The sequence below is a fragment of the Hydra vulgaris genome, chromosome 04 (assembly GCF_038396675.1).
Source record: "Hydra vulgaris chromosome 04, alternate assembly HydraT2T_AEP".
NCBI lineage: Eukaryota > Metazoa > Cnidaria > Hydrozoa > Anthoathecata > Hydridae > Hydra > Hydra vulgaris.
Window position 1 is genome coordinate 15713653 of NC_088923.1, and position 27346 is coordinate 15740998.

The window sequence follows — 27346 nt, forward strand, 5'->3', positions numbered from 1 at the left end:
GGTTTAGAGAACTTGGTGATGATGATGGTTTTTTGTGTTTTATAGTTTTTGGTACTTTATTTATTTTTAAATTAGATTGAAGAACTTGACTCAAAGCATAGATAGTACTCAGAACACCGTTTAATAGCCCAAGCAATTGCCTCATTACTACTAATAAACCCTAAGCCGTAACAAAGGGCTCCAAATGTGGCCTCCGCAATGCACACCAAAAGTACAAACAGGGACACCATCCATGCGCAACATGGCACTGTTAATACTTTGATATTTTTCAGCTGTTGATGGAATCAGCCTCTCTGAGAGCTACCACAGAGTTCGGGAAACCTGACTACCAGCCGGCCTCAGAACCATAAAACTGAGTTTTAGAGCTGTACCCTCATAAGGAGATAATAGAATGAGTTGCCTAGTCGTAAAAACAGTGACACAAGCAAACCCATGCATTGAGTCAAGAAGATCCAGCATTCAACATCCTAAACTGGAAACAATGTATTAAAAATACATCTGCGCCAGCCTAATAGATGAATTATAAAAAGACAACAAATTTTAAATGAATAATTTTGCTGAACATAAAATAAAAATGTTTGTAGCAAAAAACCCAGACAGATTCTTCTTTTTTTTTTTTTAAATCTCCTTAAAATCGCAATTGCTTGTCCAAATTTGAATAAGATCTTGAAGAAATACGTTTTTTAGGTGAAATGAACATCATTAATATGATCTCTTTTGATTGTTTATTGGCAGTTTTTCTTAATTATAAGCTCATTTATGGTCAGAATTCTAATATTTTTTGTGAAAATTGATGAAAATGTTGTGTTTTGACAATTGTATTCAATTAATATGTACTAAATCAGATTACAGCTAGGATCTATTGTAGATTAAGGCACTTTTTCAAAAATATTTAATTAAGTTAACGCTGTTGAGCAGAATTGAACTAAATACTAAAAAATGGTAATTTTTAGATTCACAATTGAGGGTAATAAAAAAGTTTTAAAAATTTTATAAAAAAATTTCTTTAAATATTAAAACTTGAAGCAAAAAAAAAATTATAGCATCTTGTTTAGACATAATACGCTGACAAAATCATGCTAATTCTAAACAAAAGAATTTGAATAATTTACAAATCACCTTAACACAACACTAGGCAATTAGGTGCATTTTTTTTTTGGCATTGTCAAAAATTTTCTTAAACACTAAACAAAGCTTTTAATTTGTTGCAGTCTTGTTAAAAATAAGTTTGCTTTAAAAAGATGTTATTAAGAATATTTGTTTTTATTTTTTGTATGGGGGTGTCTAATTCTGCAGAAAAAGAGAGATTGTTCAGATATTTTTAAATAATAAAGTTGGACAAAATGAGTTGGTTTAACCAACTGTTTTTAATCAGATTTCTTTAAGAGATAAAAAAAAAAGTGGCAGAGGTTTTTTGAAAAAAGTTATGTGTAGTTTAATGAAAATTTATATATTAAACTGATTTTTCTTTGGCCATTATGACATAAAAAATTGACGAAAAATGATTTAACTATTATCATAAAGGTATAAAAAAAACTTTTGTTATTACTTTTGCTTTTCATTTGCAACAAATGTTAGTCATTAGGCTTTTATAAATGGAAGTTCATTCATACCATTCAAGTTAAACAGTATTTTTGTTAAAAATTATGCTGTCTTAAATAATTTTAGTAGGCAAATATTTTTATTCAGTTGAAAATAAGTTTTAGATAGTTTACTACTAGCAGTTATTGTTTTAATTAAGAAAAGGAAGAAAGAAAGTAAAGGAAACATTCTATTTGATTTTGTGCAAAAATCTAATTGCAAAAATTTTTATTTGAAATCCCTACCAGACCAGGGTGATGGCATTAGTAAAAAATAGTATTTTGAGTACTTTATTTTGCAATTGCTATTTTTATCTTCATATCTCAATTTAAAAAAACTGAGTAAACTCCAAAAAATTCTTAACTTATTAGGTTCCACACTCTTTCTATTGCTTTTTGGTCTAGCGTCAGGATTGCCAGAAGTTTTATAGCACAACAAGTGCAATTTGTTATAAAAGGGCACAAAAATAAATGATAAAATTATTAAAAAATAAATTCAGTTTTGGAAAAAAACAAAGGCATATTGGACATCAATGCATCACTAAAATTACTTAATAAGACATTTTTTAATTTTTTTATTTTTTATGTTTACATATAATTTTTGTTTGAAATAAATCAGTATCAATTCTTATCTTTGTTTATTCTGTTGCTACACATTTTTACAATGAAATTGTACCACAAAATGCAATAAAAATATCTCTATACCAACTGTATAAATTTAAAAATGTGTAAAGTCAATAAATAAGAAACTCTTGCTTCTTGTTTATTGACCTTATTTAAGCATCTTCATTGTGCAAAAGACAGCTTTTTGTACTACTTTATGTTATTGCCAAGATTGTCTGTTACTCTTTACTTTAGTTATTTTTTTAATACCTTATTAAATAAAAATGGGTGGATCATAAATGGGTAGAAAAAATTTGTGAAAAAGGCTTTACCATAATAAGAAATCAACATTTCATGGACACAACAATAAAAAGGTTTACATATAAATATAAATGAACTTTAATAAATATAAATGAACTTTAATGCAAAACAAAATGATTTAGTTAAACATAATTGTGTTTGGCATAAACCAATTGAGATAAACCCTCACTTTGTAATGTTTTGTGAAATGGGGAAAGGATTTCCATTAGTTTTTTTTTGTTTTTTTTAATAACATCTTCACTTCCAACAAGGCTGCAAGCAACCACTATTAAAGTTGAAAGTTACTGGAAGAAAAAAGATGAAGTTTATAGAGCAAGATAACAATTGACAGACGACTTAAAAGATAGCAAATTATATGAATAAGGAAAACAGAATGAAGGTAATGAATTCCAAAGAACTGATGTTTGATAATAAAAACTAGACGAATAAAAATTTACAAAGCACTTAGGAACAGTCACAGTAAAAGGATGAAACATAATTGAATTATAAGTAATACAAGAGCATCAATCTCACAGTTATTTTAGAAGATAGAACAAAAGACGCTAGCTCTTTAGAGCAGTGCCCACTATAGTATTTATAGAAAAAAGAAAGAGAAACAATAATACAACAATGTGATAATGGTTGGAGGTTGGCTTCAAAAGCAGGTCCAACTAGGGTTTCCTATTATCCAACATTAATGACTATCTGGATATTGAATACTGAAAATTTAAAATATTTGGATATATCCAGATACCAAAAAAGAAAATAAAGATAATAGATTGAAGTTAATACTTTCATGGTATTTTTAATGCAATAAGTAATTTTAACTTAAGTAATTTAGTTACATACATAGAAAATTCAAATATAAAAAAAATAAAACAGTTATACTATTTAAATTTATTTCATTTTTTAAAATGCATATTTCAAAAAAAATAATTGCATTAAAAGTTTCAAAATTTAAGCAAGTTTTAATTTTTGTCTGAGTCAAACCTGCAATTTTTTTTTTTTTATAACCATACTTGCTTCCAACAAGGCTGCAAGCAACCACTAATTTGAGTTAGAAGTTACTGGAAGAGAAAAGATGAAGATTGTAGAGCAAGATAATGATAGACTTAATAACAGACAACTTTAAGGATTGCAAATTATATGAATCAGGAAAGCAAGATGAAGGAAGCGAATTCCAAAGGACTGGTGTTTGAGGAAAAAAACTAGACAAATAAGAGTTTTTGGATAACTTAGAAACAGTCACAGAAAAAGGATGAGACTTAATTAAATGAGGAGTAACACAAGAATGAATTTTAGTAGATAGAACAAGAGATGCTAGCTCTTTAGAGCAGTGCCCATTATAGTATTTATGGAAAAGAAAAAGAGAAGCAACATTATGATGATGTGATAATGGTTGGAGGTTAGCTGCTAAAGCAGGTCCATCTATGTTTACAATGTGTTTTTGCACCTTGTCTAAAAAAGAAAGATCATTGTTAGAAGATCCGCCCCAGATATGGCAACATTGTTCCATACAAGTACGGATTTAAGATTTATAGAGATAAGGAATAGAATCCTGAGTAAGAAAGTGGCAAGCTCATTAAAGAGATGCAACCTTTACAGATGCTATTTTTGCAATCAATTTGATATATAGTTTCCAAGAAAGATTAAAAGTAAGAGTTAATCCTAGAAGATGAAAGGTAAATGACTCATCCAGTACATTATCGTTCATAAATATAAAAAGGTCTATATTGCGATAATGATTAGCTGAAAAAAATTGAGTTTTGTTTGAATTAAAGTTTACCAGCCACTAAGAGCCCCATGCTGTAGCAGAAGTGATGTCCTTTTTGAGTTCAAATGCCCCTTCCTTCCAAGTAATCAGAGAGTCTTGGCTTCTTATCAAGACAAGAATAAATGGTGGTATCATCAGCAAACAACGCCACCTTAGATGTGAAGATTTCTGGGATATTAAGGGCCAAGGATAGAACGTTGAGGAACCCCTGAAGTTACAGGAAATGAAGAAAAGTGCTGTTCATCGAGAACGACTTATGATTAATATGACTAATATGATTGGTTATGATTTATATGATTAATATGACTATATGATTAATAACGACTAATATGATTGGTAAGGAAGGATTCGATTATCTTAAAGGTATTACCTGATACACTGTAAGAAGAAAGCTTATGGAAAAGACCAGCATGTCAAACTTTATCAAAAGCTTTAGAAATATAGAGAGCCATAACCTTATCCTCTCCACATCTATCTAGTTCACAATAAAACCTATTGGTTATTACTGTTAACAAATCAGTCATAGAACAGTTTTGTATGCGCACCAAAAGTTCATGATACAAATTCCAGGCTGAAAAACTGACTGGTAAAATAACATATGATAAAAATATTTTTATTTCAGTTGCTGCGTGTACATTATAAAAACAATATTTATAGGCATTTGTTCTGATAACTTTATTGAAAAATCTCTACCTAATAAAACACAGTTTTAATGTGTTGTTAAATCAATTTATACTGGAAGCAAAGTCCAAATCTTGAAAGAACGGCTTTAATTATTGGATTAGCACCATTCTAAATTCTATGATAGATAACAATTTTAAGTAATTTATTTAATGAGCTTGCAATCACATTTAGTAATAATGGACAAAAAAAATTAAGGTATTTTTTTTTACTTGCATTTTTCTGTAAATCATGTTTTTTTGATTATGTAATTATATCTTATTGTATCTACAACATATGCTAAAATAACATTTACTGCTACTCTCATTTGGTAATAATTATGGCTCATATATTGGTCTAGTTTACAAAAATGCAAGTATTTTAGTAGACTTTTAGACCTAACATAAATCTTTCAGTTTATGACTCAACAACATGTTTAATATATCACCAGCCAAAATTTCAATCAAAAAATGAGAATGTACTGGAAAACTTTCTTCGTTCTTTACCCCATTTTTAGATCTGTAATGATTTGTTAAAAAAAAATTTTTTTTTTTTAGTTTTCTATGGGTATATTATACAAGGTGAGAAAAAAACATTTGTAAAAGTTGAATACAACTTTTTTTTTTTTGTATTCTTAAATTGCTGTTAGTCAACAGGTCAAAGTTCCCACTGCACCTAAGGTACCTGCTGCACCCAAAGTACCCAACATTATCTAGCATAATATTAAAAATTTAAGTATAATAAATTTGATATTTGACTATTTTTTTTGTTCAATAACATAAAGCAAGAGACAAAAGTCTAAGCATGTGCTTAAATTTTAATTTTTTAAAAAATATTTTTTTTTTTACAGAATTGAAATAATTTATACTTTTGAATTTAAATTATTTATAATTTAGCTTATAGTTCACTCTTTTAATGTTTGCAATAAAATACTTCTCTTTTTTAAACTATTTTTAAAAAACAAAAAATGCCTTTAAAAAGTTTCAAAATATATAACCAGGCTTGGCCAGAAAGGTGTGCAAAAACAAGTTATTTTATGACCATGCAAGTAATATTTTGTTTTGAGCATTTGACCACAGCCTTTAACATTTTAAAAATGCGCTGAAAAATATGGTTTTTAATTGCGTTAAAAATAAATAACTTCAACACCTTTATTTTTTCTAACCTTTTTATATTAGCAAAACGCTTTTAACTTAAGTAACTAATAATTTTCATTAAAGTATTAATGAAAGCTGTATAGATTTTTGTTTAATTATATAAAAAATTTTTACAATAAATTAGTTTTAGAAGAAAAAAAAAATTAAATTTTATATGCGAGACTTTCAACAATAATTGTCTCTAATAAATTTCATATAAGAATCATTTAAGTTACACTCGAAAAAAAAAGATTTTGTTGAGAAGATAAAAAATACAAACTTTTTTGAAAGCTGTTTGAATTAAATAACTTTGATCTTTACTTGTGTGTTTATATTATTGAAACACATTTAAATAAAGTATTAAACAAGCCACTGCTAATGATTTTTTATACATATCTATTCTTATAGATCACATATTTTTTCTATATTTATATAAGTATGTATTTTTTAATATAAATGTCTCTTAATAAAAAAATTATCACCTTTTTAAAAACAATTTTATTATTTATTTATTTTTGTGAAGAATTGTTAAGAATCTTTTTTTTTAACTTTAAAAGTGCTTATTTATTTGTAAGTTACTTACAAATAAATATTTGTAAGTAACAATATTTGTATGTTTGAAGGGTTTCACATAATATTACATTACAAAAACATTAGTAAAGATAAACGATCCAAAGTTATTTATTTCAAATGTAATTTAATAATCTTATCGTTATATTTTATTATTTATTTTAGTTAAGTTTAAATTTTCCTTTTTTTAATTTTAGTTTTAGTAAAGTTATTTTTGTTTTATTTTTTGATATTTTTTATATTTACAAAGATTTATTTGCTTCTTTTAGGATAAGTTTTTTTTTTTTAAGTTTTTTTATAGTTAATATAATTTTTTAGCGCATTTTATTAAAATGTATACAATTTTTTAAAATATCTTAACGGCCATGGTCAAGTTTTCAAAATGTAATAGTATTTGCATGGTCATGTTATGGCATAGAATTGCACACCTTACTGGCTTGTATAACTATTAAAAATGATTGTGACTTAAATAATATTCTTTGCTTCCACTATCTTCTAATATAGTTACTGTGGCTATTTTTTATATTACCTAGTTTTTTGTTTGATTTTAAGGAAACCTTTTAACAAATCATGTTTAAATCCATATTATATATGCACAAATGCATCTTTTACCTAACCTCCTGAATTCAAGCAGGTATGGAAGCTTTTATTCCTTCTCTTTGGTCTTAAATTAACTGTCATTCTACTCCACGTTTTTTACCTTCTAGTGCAGTTACTATATTAAACCATAATCATTTTTAAATCTTATTTACAAGAACATCTCTCTTGAAAACAAATGTCTTTTTATTATTGCAAGAAGTCAAATAAAAAAGGTCTTGTCTCATGCTAAGCTAGGTTATTCTCAGTTTACTAAATCTTGTATCTTATCTCAGATGTTAGGTACTAGATACTTTTTGAAAATCTGTTATTACCTGAAGTAAGTCTAACATTCCATCTCTAATTCATAGGTCTGATCTTATTACTTCTCCCCAAAATAAATCAGAGTTATTTGCTAAGAACTTTTCTTCTAATTTGACTATAGAATCTAATGACTATATTCTTCTTGTTATTCGATTTAAAAAGGTTAACCCATTGTTAGGCATCCAAATCATTTCGGCTTCCGATGCTAAAATCAATTCTCAAATAAACTCTTCTGAGGCTCGTGGTTCACACATTTCCATAATAGTCTTACTAAAGTGTTCTCCAGAGCTCTCTTTAATTCTTACTAAACTATTAATTGTTGCTAAATTCCAATTGGTTCCAATTTTTATAAAAACTCTAGAAAGCACACTGACCTTTCTAATTATCCTGCAATTAGTCTACTGTCTATTATTAGTTTTTTATATTAAGGTTTTGAGATTATTTAATCATTTCTTTCTAAGAAATGATTAAATAATCTTTCAGTGTTAAAAGGAAACACAAAGTGCCGTGACAAGTTGTGTTCATGTTCAAGAGAATGATTAAAAAAAAATGTTTGGGCTGAATTTTTTTTGTATATATGTTGTAATAATAAACATATACAAAGAAAAACCAATTTTGTTGTTTTACTAGAAGCTCGCCGTCTCCATGTTAGCCAGTTGCTTTAGGTCTTTAAAATATACGCTGCAATACACAGACTTTATAAATTATTCAAGCACGTTTAATTCCAAAGTTTTAGTATATGACATCATTGTTGAATTTTGATATCTAAAAATTCTTTTTTACATCAAATTATAGAATTATTTTTATCATTATAGATTACTCAAAAATTTGTTAAGTTACTTACCCAGCTAGCACACATATGTTGATAAAATGTCAGAACTTTGTTGTGTGTTGCATTGGCCCAACATCATCCTCCAACATTGTTTTTATATCATTTTGGTTACAAATTCGATGTCGCCAACAACCAAAAAATAACATTGGTTCAACATTGTATTTTAGTTGGCTTTGTGTAATGTTTTACCTTCATTCAGCGTTATATTTTATGTTGGCACAACGTTATATTTTACGTTGGCAAAACATTGTATTTTAAGGTGGTTCAATGTTATATTTTACGTTTCCACAACTTTATACTTACTTTTTATCAGAATCAAATTTATTTGTTTTATGTTAAGCATATACATATGAACATATAATATTATAAATTTATACGCATATATGTGTATATATAGTTGTATATATGTATTTGTCATACATATTTCTGCCATTTTGATAATGAATCAACATTGCTTATGACATGTTTATACTTGTTATATTGTATCTGCTTAAAGAGGCATTATTTATGTTTGTTATGCTTGTGGCTTGATATTTCATCAAAAAAGAGAAAAATATATTAACAAAGTATATTTCCATAATCAACTGAAATATTTGAATGAAAAATAATTCTCATAAATTATACAAATGTATAATTGTATATCTGCCTTTTTTCGATGCAAGCGCAACGTTGATCCTCTGTATAAAGTCCAACATTGTTCCAATGTACATGGATCAACGTTGATTTAATGTATATACATTAAATCAATATTGGTATATACACATTGAATCAACGACGGGTTAATAACATTGGATCAACATTGGGTTCAGATTGTAAAAAAAATCAAACTTTTGCAATGTTTTTACATACATTGGATCAACGTTTAATTTAAACAAATAATTTATAGAAATAGACAAGCTTAAAATATTTCAGATATTTTAAGCTTGTCTATTTCTATAAATTATTTGTTTGTTATAATTATTGTTATTACATGATTATTATCCTTATTAAGATCCTGTTAAAAAAATTATTTTTGAATTGTTTAACATTATGAAAGTTTAATTAACAGCATTTATTTGCTAAACTTTTTGTTGGGTACAAATATTCTCAAAATTTATATTTAATCATGCAAGAATATATTTAATGAAATTTATTCTGTAAACCTGTAATGCTTATTTTATTTTATTTTTAAAATTGAACAACTATTGGTCAAAATTGAAATATAGTGTAGCATTATTGAGTCAACTATAAAATTAAAATTGTTTAATGAAAAACATTTTATTGTCAATTTTGGTAGTTTTTTGATTTGTGATATTAAGAGACAGGTTTTCATGTAAATATGCCAAATAGGACATATAAATTAGGAAATATTAAATATAATATGCTTTTTAACGTGTGCTGCAACACATTGAAAATTTTAATTGCCATCTGTCTTGAATTATTGCCATAAAACATTAATTATTGCTTTAATTGATAAAAAGCTGTCTATGAACTTCAAATTAAATGATTGCAAATTGCAAGAAATGCTTTTTGCAATCACTTAATTTGAAAACGATTTAAAAAATTCATTTTTTCCTGCTGTTTAAATTAAAATTGCAAAAAGAATGCTTTGAATAAATACTAGATAAAATAATTTAATGAAAAAAACTGGTCAAAAATATCTCATATTTCAGATGTTTCATATAAAAATATTTCATAAAAGTTGAAAAAATAATCAAAAAGGTTTTGCTGCAATTTAAAACAAAATGCTTTTATTTTATTGGCAAGCATTTTTTTATGCACTAGCCAAAGTTTTTGCAGGTGAGCGTGAAAAGTGCTGGCTAAACACAGAAGACTGCATTGTCTTTTGCTATATGATAAGTTGACTCTTTCATTAAAACAGTTGTTATGATTTTTTAATTAACTTTGAGTTCAATTACCAGAAATATTTCCAGATTTCACAGCAATCACCTAATTTGTGTCTTGTTGTGTAAGCTTTTAGCATTCTTATTTAACTTTAAAGTAAAAAAGTGTTTTCATTAATAAAATAAAAGATTTTTTTACTGTTATTCCGTTGGTTATTTAAGTATGTGGAGATATCCATGGTCATGTTTTCATTAATAAAATAAAAGATTTTTTTACTGTTATTCCGTTGGTTATTTAAGTATGTGGAGATATCCATGGTCATGTTTTCATAAATAAAATAAAAGATTTTTTTACTATGTTATTCTGTTGGTTATTTAAGTATGTGGAGATATCCATGGTCATGTTTTCATTAATAAAATAAAAGATATTTTACTATGTTATTCTGTTGGTTATTTAAGTATGTGGAGATATCCATGGTCAGTTTTATGATCTTATGAAATTGTTTGAAGTTGGTGGAAGTCCAGCTAGTACTCGATATTTATTTCTTGGTGATTATGTAGATAGAGGCTATTTTTCAATTGAAGTAAGTTTTTATTATTGAAAATGTTTTCTCCAAAGTAGTTTTAATTTTGTATTAATGATAACAATAGTTTCTAATATTAGCTTTTTTATTTATCTATTATTTTATTATTTTCTATATTGTTAATCTTATTTTGTTTTAGTGTGTAATGTATTTATGGGCTTTAAAATCTATTTATCCAAAAACATTATTTTTATTACGTGGAAATCATGAATGTCGTCATCTTACGGAATATTTTACTTTCAAAACTGAATGTAAGTCAAAAAGATTTATAAAATTATTTTTATTTTTAAAGTTTAAAGAATGAAACATTGTGAAAATTTAATTTAAAACAATTAAACTTTCACAATGTTCAAAATGTTGATGGGTGAGCAGTTTTTCTTCTTGATTTCACAGGTAAATTAATAAAATTAAAAAATGTTACGTCTGTGATGGCTTCTTGTTACAGGTAAAATTAAGTACTCTGAAGCTGTGTATGAAGCATGCATGGAGTCATTTGATTGCTTGCCCCTAGCTGCTGTCATGAATCAACAATTTTTATGCGTCCATGGTGGCTTATCTCCAGAGTTGCATACAATAGACGATATTCGAAAAGTAGATCGTTTTCGAGAACCACCTGCTTTTGGAGCAATGTGTGATTTATTATGGTCTGATCCTCTTGAAGATTATGGAAACGAAAAGACAATGGAACATTTTTCTCATAATAGTGTTAGGGGCTGCTCTTATTTCTATAGGTAGGTTTAAAGTTCTGCACTTTTTAAGTTTTTAAAATATTCAAGGCATAATGATTGTTCAGTTTTAAAGATTTAAGATATTGTTTTAGTCAACAAAGTTTGATCTTTAAAAGGTTTGTAAAAGACCAAGAACACTTGATTTTATTTAAAAAATAAGATTTAATTTAGTTATCAAGCTTGCTGTGATTTTCTTCAAAGAAATAATTTGCTCTCTATAATACGCGCACACGAAGCACAGGATGCTGGGTAAGAATTTATCAGTTTTACACTGCTTTTAGATTGTCATAAGTTTTTAAAAACAAATTGATAGCTCAAATATATTTATGTATACATTTTTTAGGACAAATTCAATCTTACTAACTTTGTAAAATTTGTAATTTCTAATAAAGTTTTTCAATAAAAATAAAGAAATCTTTTTTTGTTTTGATCATGTGATATGATAGATATGGGCCATTATAGGATAACCTAAAGGTCATATCTTAGAGTCTAAGAAACATTGAGAATTTTTTGAAGGTAGTTCAATGTTCTATTTAGAAAAATTAACATAGTTTATCAAAATTGCTAAAAGTATGAAGAAGTAAACAATTGTTTTTATGATGATAAATATAGTTAACTATATTTAAGTTTTTTGAGGATGCTCAGAAATTGCCTTTACTATAGTCGTAATTTCATATTTTATGCCATAGAAGAGTGCCATCTTGCTATGAAAAATCTCTTATATAAATTAACCCTAAAGTAACCCTTAGCTGCATTAAAACACTGCGTTACACCACTTCAAGATGTAATTAAAGGGCTTCACAAGACAAAATATTCACGTGAAGCAAATGTTTTTGTTGATAAATATGTGCAGATAAAACATTTCTGGCAATTATTCTGATACAGTGTTTCGCCACAGTGAAAAAAAGATTCATTTCGACATTTTGCAAATCGCTACAAGCGAAAACCAATCAAGTTTTGAATATTATATTATGTGATGTCAACAGTAAAAAAAGCGAAAATAAGTTGTTTTTAAAGTGGCAAAGAAACAAAATTCTTAAACAGGCATTCTTATTGATTTTCTATGAACTCACTCTGAACATTGGAAAGCATGAGTAAATTTGTCAAATTAGGAGCAAGATTTAATCAAGAATTCACAAATGTAAATTTGCACATTCATTCCAAGAGTTACACTTCATTTGAAGATTTATCTTCACGAAGCCACACAAAGATAAACCTTTTTGTAAAAAACCCTAAATTGAGTTAAACCTGCTGTTTGTTCTTGCAGTAACAGTTTTTTTAACAGAAATGTTCATATAAGAGTTTAGCATTTATTTTCTTATACTTTCTTATAAAAAACCTTATTCAATTATTTTATTACAAAATCATATCACATCTTACATACAAATACAGAAATGTTAAAATGAATGCATGGAAAGAAATTTCCACATGCTTCAAAATAGAAAGTATGCTAAAAAAGTAATAATCGCTTTTAGTTAAACATACAGCATAAACTTGTTGCTACCATTTTTATTGTTAATAACAAAAAAAAAGTAGCGCAAAAGAAAGTAAGTGGAAATAAAACAGTATTTCCTCATAGCAAAAAAAATTTGCTCTGCGCGAATATTTTGTCTTGTGGAAAACAAAAGAAACAAAAGTTGTTTGTCGATTACATCTTGAAGTAGGTGTCTGTAGAAAAGAAAAAGATAAAAATCTCTAATTTTTTGGATTGTTTCCGTGAAAGATTTGTGTGAGATAATTCAAGAAGTCACTATGTAGAGGACAAAATGACAAAACAATCAGTAAGAGTGTTGTCATCAGTATAGAATCATTTATGTTATTTACTATAACATAATTTAGTTATTGCAGCCCCTAAACTGTCACAGTGGAAAGATAACAATTAAAATAGGCTGCTTATTTTAACCAGTCAAAAAGTAATGAGTTTTTATTGATTCTAAAGCACTGAGACAAGTTTTGTTCATATTAAAGGGAATGTTTAAAAAACATGTTTAGGCTAAATTTTTTTTAGTAAAACAAAGTATTAAACATTTATCAACAAAAACTTTGTAGTTTTAGTCAAAGCATTTTAGTGTGATTTTAAAGTCTTTTAAATATTTGCACTTTTCTAAATGCAATTTACGGACTTTATAATTTATTCTAGGTTGTTTACTTCATAAGAGTTTCAGTATAAAAAAATAAGGTCATGGTAGGATTTTTTCATTTTAGAAACATCAAAAAAAAAAAAAATTTCACATACAATCAGTAAATCACTTTTTTTTGTATTATTTTTCACTAAATCTCAAAACATATGCGTTTATTAAAACATATTAATTATCAATATATATTCGTTTGTAAGTTGAAAATAAATTAATATCTTTTTTTAAATTTTATTAATTATTTGGAATTTTATTTATAAAGATTGTCAGGATAGTTGTATTAACTTATAGTTATATCTTTGATATAATTATAAGTTTATATTACATAATATATATATATATATATTTTTAAGCATCTTCGCTTTCAACAAGGCTGCAAGCAACCACTGAATAAAATTGGAAGTTACTGGAAGAGAAAAGATGTAGATTGTAAAGCAAGATAATGATAGACTTAATAACAGACGACTTAAAGAATTGCAAATTATATGAATCAGGAAAGCAAGATGAAGAAAGCGAATTCCAAAGAGCTGATGTTCGAGGAAAAAAACTAGACAAATAAGATGAAGAGTGCTGTCCATTGAGGACAACTTTTATACTACGATTGGAAAGGAAGGATTCAATAATCTTAAAGATATTACCAGATACACCGTAATAAGAAACCTTATGGAGAAAACCAGCATGCTAAACTTTATCAAAAGCTTTAGTAATGTCAAGAGCGATAGCCTTAACCTCTCCACCTTTATCTAATGCACGATAAAACTTATCGGTTATCACTGTTAGCAAATCAGCTGTAGAACGAGAAGATCCAAATCCATATTGATGATCAGAAAGTAAGTTATTTGATTCAAGATTCAAGATTAAGTGTTTGTTAATTAAAGATTCAAAAACCTTGTGATAGAAAGAAGATTAATGGGGCGGTAGTTAGTTGAATCAGATCGCTCTCCAGAATTTTTGAAAATAGAGATAACAGATGCCATTTTCCAGCAGGCTGGAAAACAAAACTCTGATAAGCAATTGTTGAATAGTACAGAAAGTTTAGACGACAGTAGCTAAAGTGATACTAATGTCAAGCAATGGATCAACCTGTTTGTTGGCTATATCAGGTAGAATGCAACTAGTAGAATCAAGAGATGATGTTGATGAAAAGTTCTTAGCAAACAATTCAGCTTTGTCTTTAGGTGAGGTGACAAAGTCTGAATCATACATGAGAGGTGGAATTACAGATTTGCCCTTATTATTGATACTATTAAAGATTCTCCAGAAGTCACAAGAACCTAATTTTTGAAACTGAGCACTGATTAGGATCAGAAACAAGACATAAATTGAAAAGGGAAGGTAAATGATTCGGGTTGTCTGGAAAGCAAGTTTGAAAGTTGACTATTTGAGTTAGAGATTGAGAAAGGCAAAAGTTGTGGGCTTTAATGCCTGCAGAGTCACTGTCACTAGAGCCAAGCTATTCAGTGTGGTGAGCATTAAAGTCACCGACAACAACAATATTAGCTGATGGATAAAGAGAGAGGGCTTGGTCAATATGATCAGAAATAACATCAAAAAGAATGCAGTCTTGAGATAAAGAGCGATATAGAACAAAGAAAAAAGTGATAGAGGAAAGTGGTGCTAAACGAAAGTACATAAAATAATAGTCTGTTTTAAACCTAGTTTTCCGACAAATGGGTGAGTTCTTTTGAATGTAAATGCCCAGGCCAAGCATGTGCTTAATGGAGTCATTACGAATTAAACAAAGATAACCATCAACACTAAAATCGCAAGATGAGACAATTGAACTGAAATTAGTCTCACAAACAGCAAGTAAGTATGGTGAACTTTGCAAGAGATAAGACTCAACAGAAGAAAAGTTACTTCGAAGACCACGAATATTAGTGAATGATAGGTTTAGAGAACTTGGTGATGATGATGGTTTTTTGTGTTTTATAGTTTTTGGTACTTTATTCATTTTTAAATTTGTTGAAGAACTTGACCCAAAGCATAAATAGTACTCAGAACACTGTTTAATAGCCCAAGCAATTGCCTGATTACCATTAAAAACCCTAAGCCGTAACAAAGGGCTCCAAATGTGGCCTTGGCAATGCGCACCAAAAGTACAAACAGGGACACCATCCATGCGCAACAGCATGGCACTGTTAATACTTTGATATTTTTCGGCTGTTGATGAAATCAACCTCTCTGAGAGATACCTCAGAGTTTGGGAAACCTGACTACGAGTCGGTCTCAGAACCATAAAACTGAGTTTTAGAGCTGTACCCTCATCAGGAGATAATAGAATGAGTTGCCTAGTCATAAAAACAGAGACACAAGCAAAACCTATACATTGAGTAAAGAAGATCCAGCATTCAACATCCTCAACTGGAAACAATGTATTAAAAATACATCTGCGCCAGCCTAATCGATGAAGAAGGGGTGCGAGGCTGATCAACAGATAGAATCTGTTTACCCCGTAAGTCTTTGCCTAGGAGGCCTTCTACAAGACAATAGCCTGATGCATTTAACATCTGCCCAAGATGAGTATTTTTATCGAGACACTATCTCTAGCCTTTATTCAACCAAGAGCCCCAAGGCAGGGGGTGTTTTAAGTTGGAGTTAGTATCTCCTAGCCTTTGTCTATATAGGTGTATTCTACAAGGCAGCAGAACATGCAGCAGATTGAACTGGGTTACATGTTACCACTAGCAGAATAACCTGACCTGACTAATTTTTCTTAGTTGTACAAATAATTAGTACCTTTTTTAAAATATAAACTAATGTACACAGTATTAAATAATAATAATTATAATAATAATAATAATAATAATTATAATACATGATTTAATAATAATAGTAATACATGATTTACAAATTAAGTTTCATTAAATATATTCTCTCATGACTAAATAAGAGTTTTTAGAATATGTGTACCCAATAAAACGTTTTCCAAATAAATGCTGTTATACTTTTATACGGTTAAACAATACAAAACAAATTTTTTAACAGAATCTTGATAAAAATAATAATCATTTATTAACATTAAATATTACACAAAACCAATTTATACCAATAAACAAGTTTAAAATATCAGAAAGCTTTTATTTATATTTTTAATGCAAATTTTGTGAAAAATAGAAAATAAATTAACTGAACAAGTTGTTTAGTAATTTATGAAGAATAAAAAATTTTCATAGAATTTCTAGGTTTCTTATAATATCAAAAATTTTACAATGAAAATGCTTAAACTCTTTAGAATTAAACTAGAATAAGTTATACTCGGTTAATTGCGTCAAAAACGTGTATATTTTAAAGACTTAAAAATCACACTAAAATGGAAAACGAGAGCTCCAACTAACACTACAAAGCTAGTTTCTGTTGCTATACGTTTATTATTTTGTTTTAATCAATACAATTTAGCTTAAAAGTTTTTATAAATCATTCACTTTAATATAAACACAACTCCACATATATACTTTGAGATCCCTTCAAGACTAGAATATATGGTTATATTGAAATATACAATTTAAACAAATAGTTTCCGGAAAGTTGTTCTATTAAGACTCAAAAAAGCAAGGAGAAAAGTATGGATAGAGAGAAGCTTGACTTAAAACAAATTAGAAAAAGTTTCAATTCCTGTTTGTATCTAAAGTATTAAATCAGAAGTGATTTTATTCGTCTGGAAAACGAGTCATGATTTTTTGACTTACTGTTACTGACATTTTCCTGATACTGTTGTTAAATATAAGTACATAAAGAAATAGTCACAGAGTGAAAACCTGATTTTACTACCTATTGATATATTGATACATAATACATTTATTTGTGATACATAGTTTATTCTCAGGTCAAGCATGTCACATGTTGTAGTTTTTTAGAGAATAACAGCTATCAATACAAAGATATGAAGATGAAACAGTTTAACTTTAGTCTTACAAATGTCTTATAGATCTACAAGTCTCTTAAATTTGTAAATTAGTATGAAAATCATGATTTGAAATAAAATTAAAAAAAGCTGGTGGTGACAATAGTTTTTCATATATAATATTTTATAGTCATGGTTTAACTTATTTAAGAGAGTTCAACTCTCTTCAATAAGTTAAACCAAATTTCTCAACAAATTTTACCTGCCACCCTAAGCAACTTTGTTTAAGTAGTAACAAATTGTTACAAACAATATGTTTTTGTTAGCAATATTATTTTGGCTAGCAATAGTTTTAAGCTTCATAATTAATAAATATAGATTTATCTTGATATCTTTGTAAAGCTTAGCATAAACATCACTTAAAGAAAGTTTCTTTTGGATGGTACTTTAATATCTTAGATTTTTCTTTTATTGGCTATGTTTCCTTTTTCTATTAGTAATTTCGTCAATGAAAAAGTCCTAATTTTTCATCATATTTGTTTTCCGTTTGTGTATTTTTTAATTTCATAATTGATAAATATTTTCAGTTTAAGTACCTGTACTTGTACAATGGTGTAAGATTTTCAGTTTAAGCACTTGTACTTGCACAATGGTGTAAGATTTTCGTACACATGAATTAAATCAGCCTTTTTAAAAGCTATCACAGAGTTTAGGAAATATTATTACAGACTTGAAACTATTGAGCCAAGTTTTAGCTCTACCCTCATTAGGAGATAACAAAAAGAGTTGTGATGAATAAGAAAAAACCAGTTAATCATTGTATAATTCATATAAATTGATATGTTAATTTTATTACGCTTTGATTATGATATCTTTAATACGCTATATATAATATACACAATATTGCTACTATTAAACTAATGTCTGATTTTTTTTGTCTTGACTGGTCCTGACTTCAACTTGTTCTACCTCTGTTAGTTTTTTTCACAAATTGTTTTTTTTTTTTTTTTTTAATTCATCTTCTTTTTAATTCATATATTTACATATTCAAGTTTATGTTTACATTTTCAGTAAATTTATTTTATAGTAGAAGACCTTATAGAGAAATAAATGGACAAATGTTTTTTCCCATTTTCACATTTTAGTTTATATTTTAGATATCGTATGTATAGAAAAAGTCAGGCTACTGGCTTTCCTTCTCTCATAACAATATTCTCCGCACCAAATTATTTAGATGTTTATAATAATAAAGGTTGGTTAGTATTTTATACGCTTTTGTTTTTTTTTAAGAATTTTCAATATATTATATTTTTTACTTTGATAAGTTTTAATTTGATAAATTTTGTGTGTGTGTATGCCCTTGCATACAAACACACAAAAAAAATCTCCAGGGGCCAATTCTAAGTTAAAGAACTTTTTCATGTGTTTGCTAAATATTTTTAGTTATATTGCATATTTATTTTACACTAAAATGTTTTAGATTATTTTTTGTTTTAAAGATATGGAAAGAAACCAGCTTAGACATTCTGCTAACAGTTTTCACAAATGTGCATTACTATTTTATTTTATTTTAATTAAAATTTTTTCACTTAATATAAACACATTATTCTCTGTTTTAGCCAGTATATTTACCTTATTTAAAATGCTCACAATAAAAGTATGAGCATTTTTTTAATCACAACAAATTTTTTTTTTTTTTTTTTTTTTTTTTTTAATCTACTTTTTAATTCATATTTATATTTACATATTCAAGTTTATATTTACATTTTCAGAAAATTTATTTTATAGTAGAAGACCTTATAGAGAAATAAATGGACAAAAATATACTTATTAAACCAATAAAAATGATTGCAAAAATGACTCAGTTAATAGCTAATCATTTTCAAAACCAACCAAAGAAAATTTGTTGTTAACTTGAGATTTTAGTAGCTTAGGTTGTGGATCTTCCAAACAAACACTATTTTCTATATTTATTAAAAAATTTTGGTGGTTTTAAATTTTGCTCTAAATTTTTTTTTATGTAAAAATCTTCCATCTAAAGATGTTTGTTAAAAGTAACAATGGCATGTTGTAGTTTTTTATGTATTCAAAATTCGATTATGGAATTTCCAGCATTTTAAATTGTGAAATTTAAAATGGCAATTATAGCATAAACTATGAAGTTTTTCTAAAATCCTTTTTTTTAAATGAAATAATTTTTAAAAAAATACTGGCTTACAATCAAGAAGTTCAAGGTTAAAATCCACTTAACGCATCTGTGTAAGTACTGCTTACACCTCTGTTAAGTACTGCGTTCAACCAGTTTTCCTGCATAGTGGCTTTGTTTAACATGGTTTGTGTTACAGAGTTTAGAGTTGAGAAAAAGTCGCAGATTGAAAAAAAATCTTTTTAATTGACTAGCCTCTTTAATTATAGTGGTCCCCTCTAGAACCCTGGTGAAATAAACTAAATTTAAAACTTATAAGTCCACTACAATTATCGATTTTACCTTCTGTTTTTTTTTTTGAATTTTTTTTTTGATGAGTCAATGCTTATTATATTCAAATACCGTTATTGTTATGTGTGTGTGCATATAAAAAACTATATACATATATCAGTGGCTATTCTAGACTGTTTCGGAATTTATTAACAGCGCCGACCGTATTGCTATACCGGTTGGCGCTGTTAATATTTGGGAGTCGCCCGGTCAGTATTTAGGAGTCAAAATTAAAAATTATGGGCTTAACATGAAATAAAGCCAATTTTTGACAATATTCCCGCTAAATTTCTCTGGGACATGTATATATATTTATATATATATGCAAATATATATATATATATATGCATATATATAAATATATATATGCATATATGTATATATAAATATATATATATATGTATGCATATATATAATATAACCTGTTCAAATTGTAAAATAAAATACAAAATGTATGCATAGTCATATTAGGCATGTGAACCCACGTGTCTCCTGAGAAGGCTTGAGAAATAAGTATATATATACATATCCCAGAGAAATTCTCTCTCTCTCTCTCTCTCTCTCTCTCTCTCTCTCTCTCTCTCTCTCTCTCTCTCTCTCTCTCTATATATATATATATATATATATATATATATATATATATATATATATATATATATATATATATATATATATACAGTATCGGACAAAATGAGTGTAACCAAATAATGCTAATTTAGTTTCTTTATATAAAAGTGCTGCATTTTTTCAATTTAGAGAAATAACTATGTAACTGTTTAGAGACAAAGTTCTTCAAGTTTTATTCATCACAAAGTTCATTATTTGTACACGGAAATTAATAAATTAATCAAAAGTATTAAAAAAAGTTGATTTCCTTCTGGACAAAACAAGTGCAACTCGACAAAATGTTGACCAAGCTGTATTTTGCTATCAGTATTTTGTGGCAAATTCTTCGTTGTCAATCACAGCCTTGCATCTTCGAGGCATAGATTCGATCAGGTGATCAATGAAACTTTGTGGAATTGCTGCCCAGGCCTTTTGGATTTGTTCAAACAGTTGATCCTTATTACGAACACCTTCACAATTAATTCTGCGGTTGACGATCTCCAACAGGTTCTCGATAGGGTTGAGATCCGGAGATTGAGGCACCAATCCATCACCGATAGGTGGTTGTCTTGAAACCGCTGCTTGACTACTTTTGCAGTGTATTTCAGATCGTTGTCTTGCTGAAAAACCCATTTTATTGGCATATTCCATTCAGCATGAGGTAGCATAACAACTTTCAGGATATTTTTATACATGAAACCGTCCATTATTCCATCGTTTCTATGTATTGGACCTAGACCGTTGGCAGAAAAACACCCTCAGACCATTACATTGCCTCCACCATGCTTCACGGTCTTACAGCAGTAACGTAAATCGAGGCGTTTTCCGGCCGGTCGACGTACACGGCAAATGCCATCGCTCCCAATGATGTTGAACTTCAATTCATCACTTAACAGGACAGTTCGCCATTTCTGCACATTCCAGTCAATATGAGATGTAGCAAACAGGAGTCTTTTCTTCTGGTTTTTTAGTGAAATCAGTGGTTTCTTTGCAGGGCGTCGAGAAAACAATCCGTCTTCGACAGCACGTCGTCTGATTGTTCGGTCCGATACAGGCAGCTCTAATTGCTTTTGTATCTCGAATGATGATATCCAGGGATCCTTCTTGACAGATCTGACGATCATAGAATCCTCTCTAGAAGTGGTGGAACGCGGTCTTCCACCTTTGTTATCTGCTGCCAACTTACCCGTAGAACGATATTTGGAACATAGTCTTGATACGGTCCATTTTTTCACGCGATATTTATCACAAATAACTTTTTGTGACATTCCACGTAATCGCCAATAATTTTCTTTCTTAGTTCCAATCCAAGACTGTCGGGAGCCATTTTTGCACTTGAAGTCATAAAAATAATTTAAAAAATCACGCTTCTCAAGGCTTACCGTGTTACGTTTACTTTGTGATGATACAATAATGCTCTGTGAAACACAACGTCTTAGTTGGATGTAGACTGTGTTGATGTAATGAAACAATTGTTGTATTTCACTTCTTGTATTGATGTTCTTCGATAAAACACTTTGATAAAACTCACTTCGATAAACTGTCTTGATAATACTGACTGATTGACTTCCATATACTGACTGAATTACATGTCGATTTACATGTCTCTTATATAGTAAAATGAACCTGTGTGAACCTGTTCTGGAAGATTCTAGATGCTTCTTTTCGATGCTTCTGGAAGCTTCTGGATGTGTCTGGATGCTTCTAAATGTTTCTGGATATTTCTGGATGCTTCCAGATGCTTCTTCTGGAAATTTCTGGATACTTCCTTTAATTATTAACAAAATTCCGTGACGTTGACACGGACCAGTCTTAAGAAAATGATAATTCTGAAGTCTGGCACTTGTCAACGAAATTCTGCCTGTGTGCTGTCACCTGTCAGCTGATTGCTCATGTCATGGCATGCTATGACTCCAGACTCCTGAACTGTTTGCTGTGGTAGTATAGTTGGTTTCGTTTTTAAGACATGTAAAATTAGGAACACTTTTTAGCATTGTTCGATGTTGGCTGCAAATGTTTTGTCCAATACTGTGTGTGTGTATATATATATATATATATATATATATATATATATATATATATATATATATATATATATATATATATATATATATATATATATATATATATATATATATATCACTAGTTAGTGTAGTGCTAAGATTAACTAATTGTTATATATGTGCAGACTGTTAGTTCAACATTGGATGAGGGTTATATTCTAGTGACAGATATTTTTTTTTTTTTTTTTGGTAGACATTAGAAAGTATCAAAGTTTCAAATTTTTAAATTATTAAATTTCAAAGTAATTAAGCTGAGGTTAAATAACTTTGAAGCTTTAATCATTTCTAAATTCTATGAAGTAAAACACTTTTAAGTTAAAATAAAGACATTAGTTTTATGCTTTTATTTTTTTCTGGCTTATTTTATTATTCATTAAGATTTTAATTTTTTTTTAGTTTAATTTTAAACATTTGTTTAATCAGCGCATTTTTTGTAAGTTGAGAATTTCAAAGCTCGGAAAAAACCGTGGCCAAGTTATCAACAAAAAAAATATGCATGGTCTTATTAGGCGTGCAACTGCTCCTGAGAAGGCTTTATACATATATATATATATATATATATATATATATATATATATATATATATATATATATATATATATATATATATATATATATACATATATATGCATATATGTATATATATATATTGCTTATATTATTTTTTATTATTTCATTTAAATGTTTTTAAATTCTGTCTTTAGCTGCAGTCTTAAAATATGAAAATAATGTTATGAATATACGACAATTTAATTGTACTCCTCACCCTTATTGGTTGCCAAACTTCATGGATGTTTTTACTTGGTCAATACCATTTGTTGGAGAAAAAGGTTGGTACAAAAAAATTAATTTTAAATTTTTTTTTAATTTTAAATATTTTTTATTACAAATGTTTTGTAAGTTTATCTTCCATTTTATTTATGTTTTTAAATTCCTAAAAATAAATTTAAAAAGATAGTAGAAGTTTTAGAGTTAGATATTATTACTAGCCTAATAAAACATGTCATTATTGATTGTGGTATCAATAAAAACTTAATAGTTTAGTAAATAAATTGTTGATTATTTTATCATTAATTGAGGAATCCATTAATGATATCCAATAATCCAGAACATGTACCTGTAGTATGTACTAAATTTGAATTAGTTTTTAAATAGGTAAGGTTTATTTTGTGAGGTGTCATAAAAATATTTAGAACATCCGGTTTGTGAAAGTGTTGTCAAAAATTATTACACAAAATAGCAATAACATAAAAATTAGCAGCAAAAGCCAGCTCAAAAATTAAGCCTTTAAATAAAGTTATATTTATCTTAATTGTATTTAGCTCAATTTTTTTCTCAATTGTTAGCAAATGATCAATTGGGTATAAAAATTTAAAAAGCTAAAACCATCTTATAATAGCAGACAAACTAAATTCAAATAATGACACAAGATAGAATATCAAGATAAAACTAAAAAAAATGGATAAAAAGTAGATATTTAAGTTTGTATAAAATATTTGTATTAAATTTGTAACAAAAATTTAAATTTTTAATCAAAATATAAAAGACAATTTCAACATCTTGGAATAATAGAGGTAAAACTAAGAAATGAAAATAAAATTGGAAAATAAACTCAAATCGAAACAGGAACCAAAAATCAATAATAAATATTGTTTTTTAAAGGTAGTTATAATTTAAGCAAAACCAATAGAAATTCCAACAACTGAAGAATTTTTCCAAATTTTCTGAATGGATTCTGCTTCTTTCGTTTGAGAGAATATTTCCAGCTGTTGAAAACAGTCTCAATGTCTGTGAATGTCGGAGGTGGTGTGAGGTACTTTTTTGCCACCTTAATCAATCCTAACTTGATTTTAGAATTAGCATTTTCTTCATAGCTTTTCCAAAACTCAAGGCATTGAGAGGCAATTGGAAAATCCAAAAAATCATTTTGCACTTCTTTTATCATTTTGTGCATTAGGTTCAGCTTGAGTTTGAGAGTTTGTGCAATAGTTTTTGGCATATGTAAAAACAAGATGTGTTTTTTTCATTTTCTCTCTAATTTGAGTTGCAGAAGTCAATTCATCTTCAAGAGGTTCAAAAGTGTCTAAATCTATAACTTTTGAAAAATTTTGTATTAATATAAAAACTTTTTAAAAATAAGTTGAAAATTTCTATATTATTTTTATCCTTTAAACATCTACTTTTATCTAAAATAACTTATAATAATTCAAAGTTAGGACATGACAACATGTTTAGCATTTTGCAAAGCTGAAAAAATATGATTTGTATCTTGGATCGAGTAGAGTGGCAACTAAATAATGTTCTGTTTTTTACATTGCTTAAAAAAAATTTTTCCATTGCATTTTTTATAGCAATATTTAACAAAAACACCTAAAATATTCAGAAGCTCCAATCTTGGGCAGAAAATTCAATTTCCACTAATGTAATTTGATTAAGGTGGTAGCAATGGCTTCTTGGTGTAAAGTTTGCTCAAGCATATAATAGGTAGAGCTCCATCTTGTGGCAACCAAGGGTTGAATTAAGCGATTACAAAATGTGATGTATGGAAAAAATATCTGGTCTTCAAAGTTTTAGTTTATGCAAAACCATGAACTTTGTTTTCATGGGCAAATTAACTTGGAGAAAAAGTTATAAAAAACAAAAACAAAAAAGACAATAAACTTACGACTACAAAAGTATTAACACTATAGTGTAAATTGTTGCAGTATCAATGTTATAAATATAATAACACTATAATAGAGTTATTATATTTATTTTTATTATAATTACTTTTATAACTTATGTCTATGTTATAAAAGTAATGACACTATAATAATGTTATTTCTTTCTATAACTTATAACTTTCATTTATAATTTATTGTTTGTTTAAACTAATACTTAATCAAGGTGTCATAAATAAAAAATTATTTAAAAAATTAAAAATTAAGTAGAAAAAATAGAATGCATGTTTAAGTGATATTAAAATTTCAGGAACTTATTGTATACATACTTTTATAAATAGTTTCTAAACTGTTACTGAAGGTTCGAAAAAATGTGCGTTAATTTTAACTAATCAACTAATTAAAATACTAAATTAATTAATTATTTATTTAGGAGGAAACTTTAAACATTTAAATGTTTTAATTAATTAATTATAGTTTTAGTTAATTTTAGTTAATAATAGAAGTAAACATAAAAATTTTCAGCACTAGAGATTTATGAGCGTTTTAATGGCATTATTTGTTATTATTTAGTTTTTGTTATTTAATCTTTTATTTAATTTTAAATCATTATTAGTGAGTATTTTATACTTATTCAAATCGAAAACTCAAGAAAAGAGTGTTCAAAAGTAAATTACAAAAGAAAAAGATATCAACAAAAATAAAATAAATAAAAAATTATACAACAGAGTTTGAACTATCGCTTTTTTTTTCTAAATCTAATACTGTTAATACAGATAGATCAATGGGAGATTTTGCGTCAGCAAATTTTTTTTTTATCTGGATAGTGATGAGAATATCAAGAGCAAGATTTGGTCGAATTTATTCAAACTGCATCCTTTTTCTCCTATTTGTAAAAGACATTTGAGCGGATTACATGATAATTTATTTCTCCAATCAGATTTTACTTGATTAACACGTAAAAACATACAATCACTTTTAGCAAAAGTGATTGTATGTTTTCCCGAGTTCGAGTTAGCAAAAGCAACTCAAAGACATCTAATACATTTTGACATTCTGCTATAATCTTATCTGGCAAAAATATTTTTTTCAAATTATGTAAATAATTTTTACCTTCCAAATTTTTTAACATCGGGAAAATATAATTTTTCAAGGTAGTTCACTCAATACTAATTTTGTTGGTATCGCATCCTCCATTTTTTAAAAGGTCATTAAGATATATAACTATTTCCGCTATTCTTTATCTCCAAATGTACTATTAGGGTGAACCGGCCATAAAGATACGTCAAGCAGAACAATTGAATTTTAAAATAAAGGAGAAGAATTTTTTTAAACACAAATCCATACAAGTTGTAAAACTAGTTTTAGTATCATTTGTTGGTGTTGCATCAACAAATTGGATTTATTAAATTTTTGTATTAGTTTTTTGATAAGCAAAGTTACCATCCTTCTCAGTTACATTGCCAATCAATTTTTTGTAGTTAATTAAAATAGTACACATTTTGTCCACAGTATTACTCAAGATAATTCGAAGTTTTGCCATTATACAATTAAATTGCTGTACCCTACAAACTCTTTTGACTGGATCGTGTAAATCTTGCTGGAAGGCAATGCTTAAGCATCTCAACGGAGCTAAAATGTCTAGATAAACAGATATATGGATCACAGGAGAGACTTTTTTCCACCGTTAAAGAAACCCCTTTAATTCAGCTCATTTTGAAGTTTGAGAATCTGTATGACTGAGAGATTTCATATGCCTAATATATGCGACATAGTTTACTAAAGCGAGATTCAATGGGCTCCATTCAGGGTGAAGCCAATGTGTACTGTATGATTTCGTTAGCATGGGAACTGATGTTCCCCAAGCTTGCGATATAAGTTTTAATTATTTTAAACATTTGGGAGAGTTCATAAAGAGAATTTATATTTAACAAGAAGGTTTTGCAGTTTTTAAATGCTGCAATTTTTTAAAAACATTTTTAAGGCAAGCTCAAGACGATGTTCAAAACAATGGATTACTTGAAGCCACGGAGAGTCTAAATTTAATAAAGCTCCTAAACCTGAGTGAACAC

General features: G+C 27.8%; 1 protein-coding gene across 2 annotated transcripts in view; it reads left to right on the plus strand.

The window, feature by feature from the left end:
- Positions 1-27346, plus strand: part of LOC100205420 (protein phosphatase 3 catalytic subunit alpha) — a 51025-nt gene that overhangs the window by 15138 nt on the left and 8541 nt on the right. For both annotated transcript variants that reach the window (XM_065795575.1, XM_065795576.1), the window contains exons 3-8: positions 10638-10762; positions 10902-11013; positions 11208-11493; positions 11662-11739; positions 18627-18721; positions 23319-23444. In XM_065795575.1, the coding sequence (XP_065651647.1) occupies positions 10638-10762; positions 10902-11013; positions 11208-11493; positions 11662-11739; positions 18627-18721; positions 23319-23444 (822 nt within the window). The remainder of the gene's footprint in view (positions 1-10637; positions 10763-10901; positions 11014-11207; positions 11494-11661; positions 11740-18626; positions 18722-23318; positions 23445-27346) is intronic.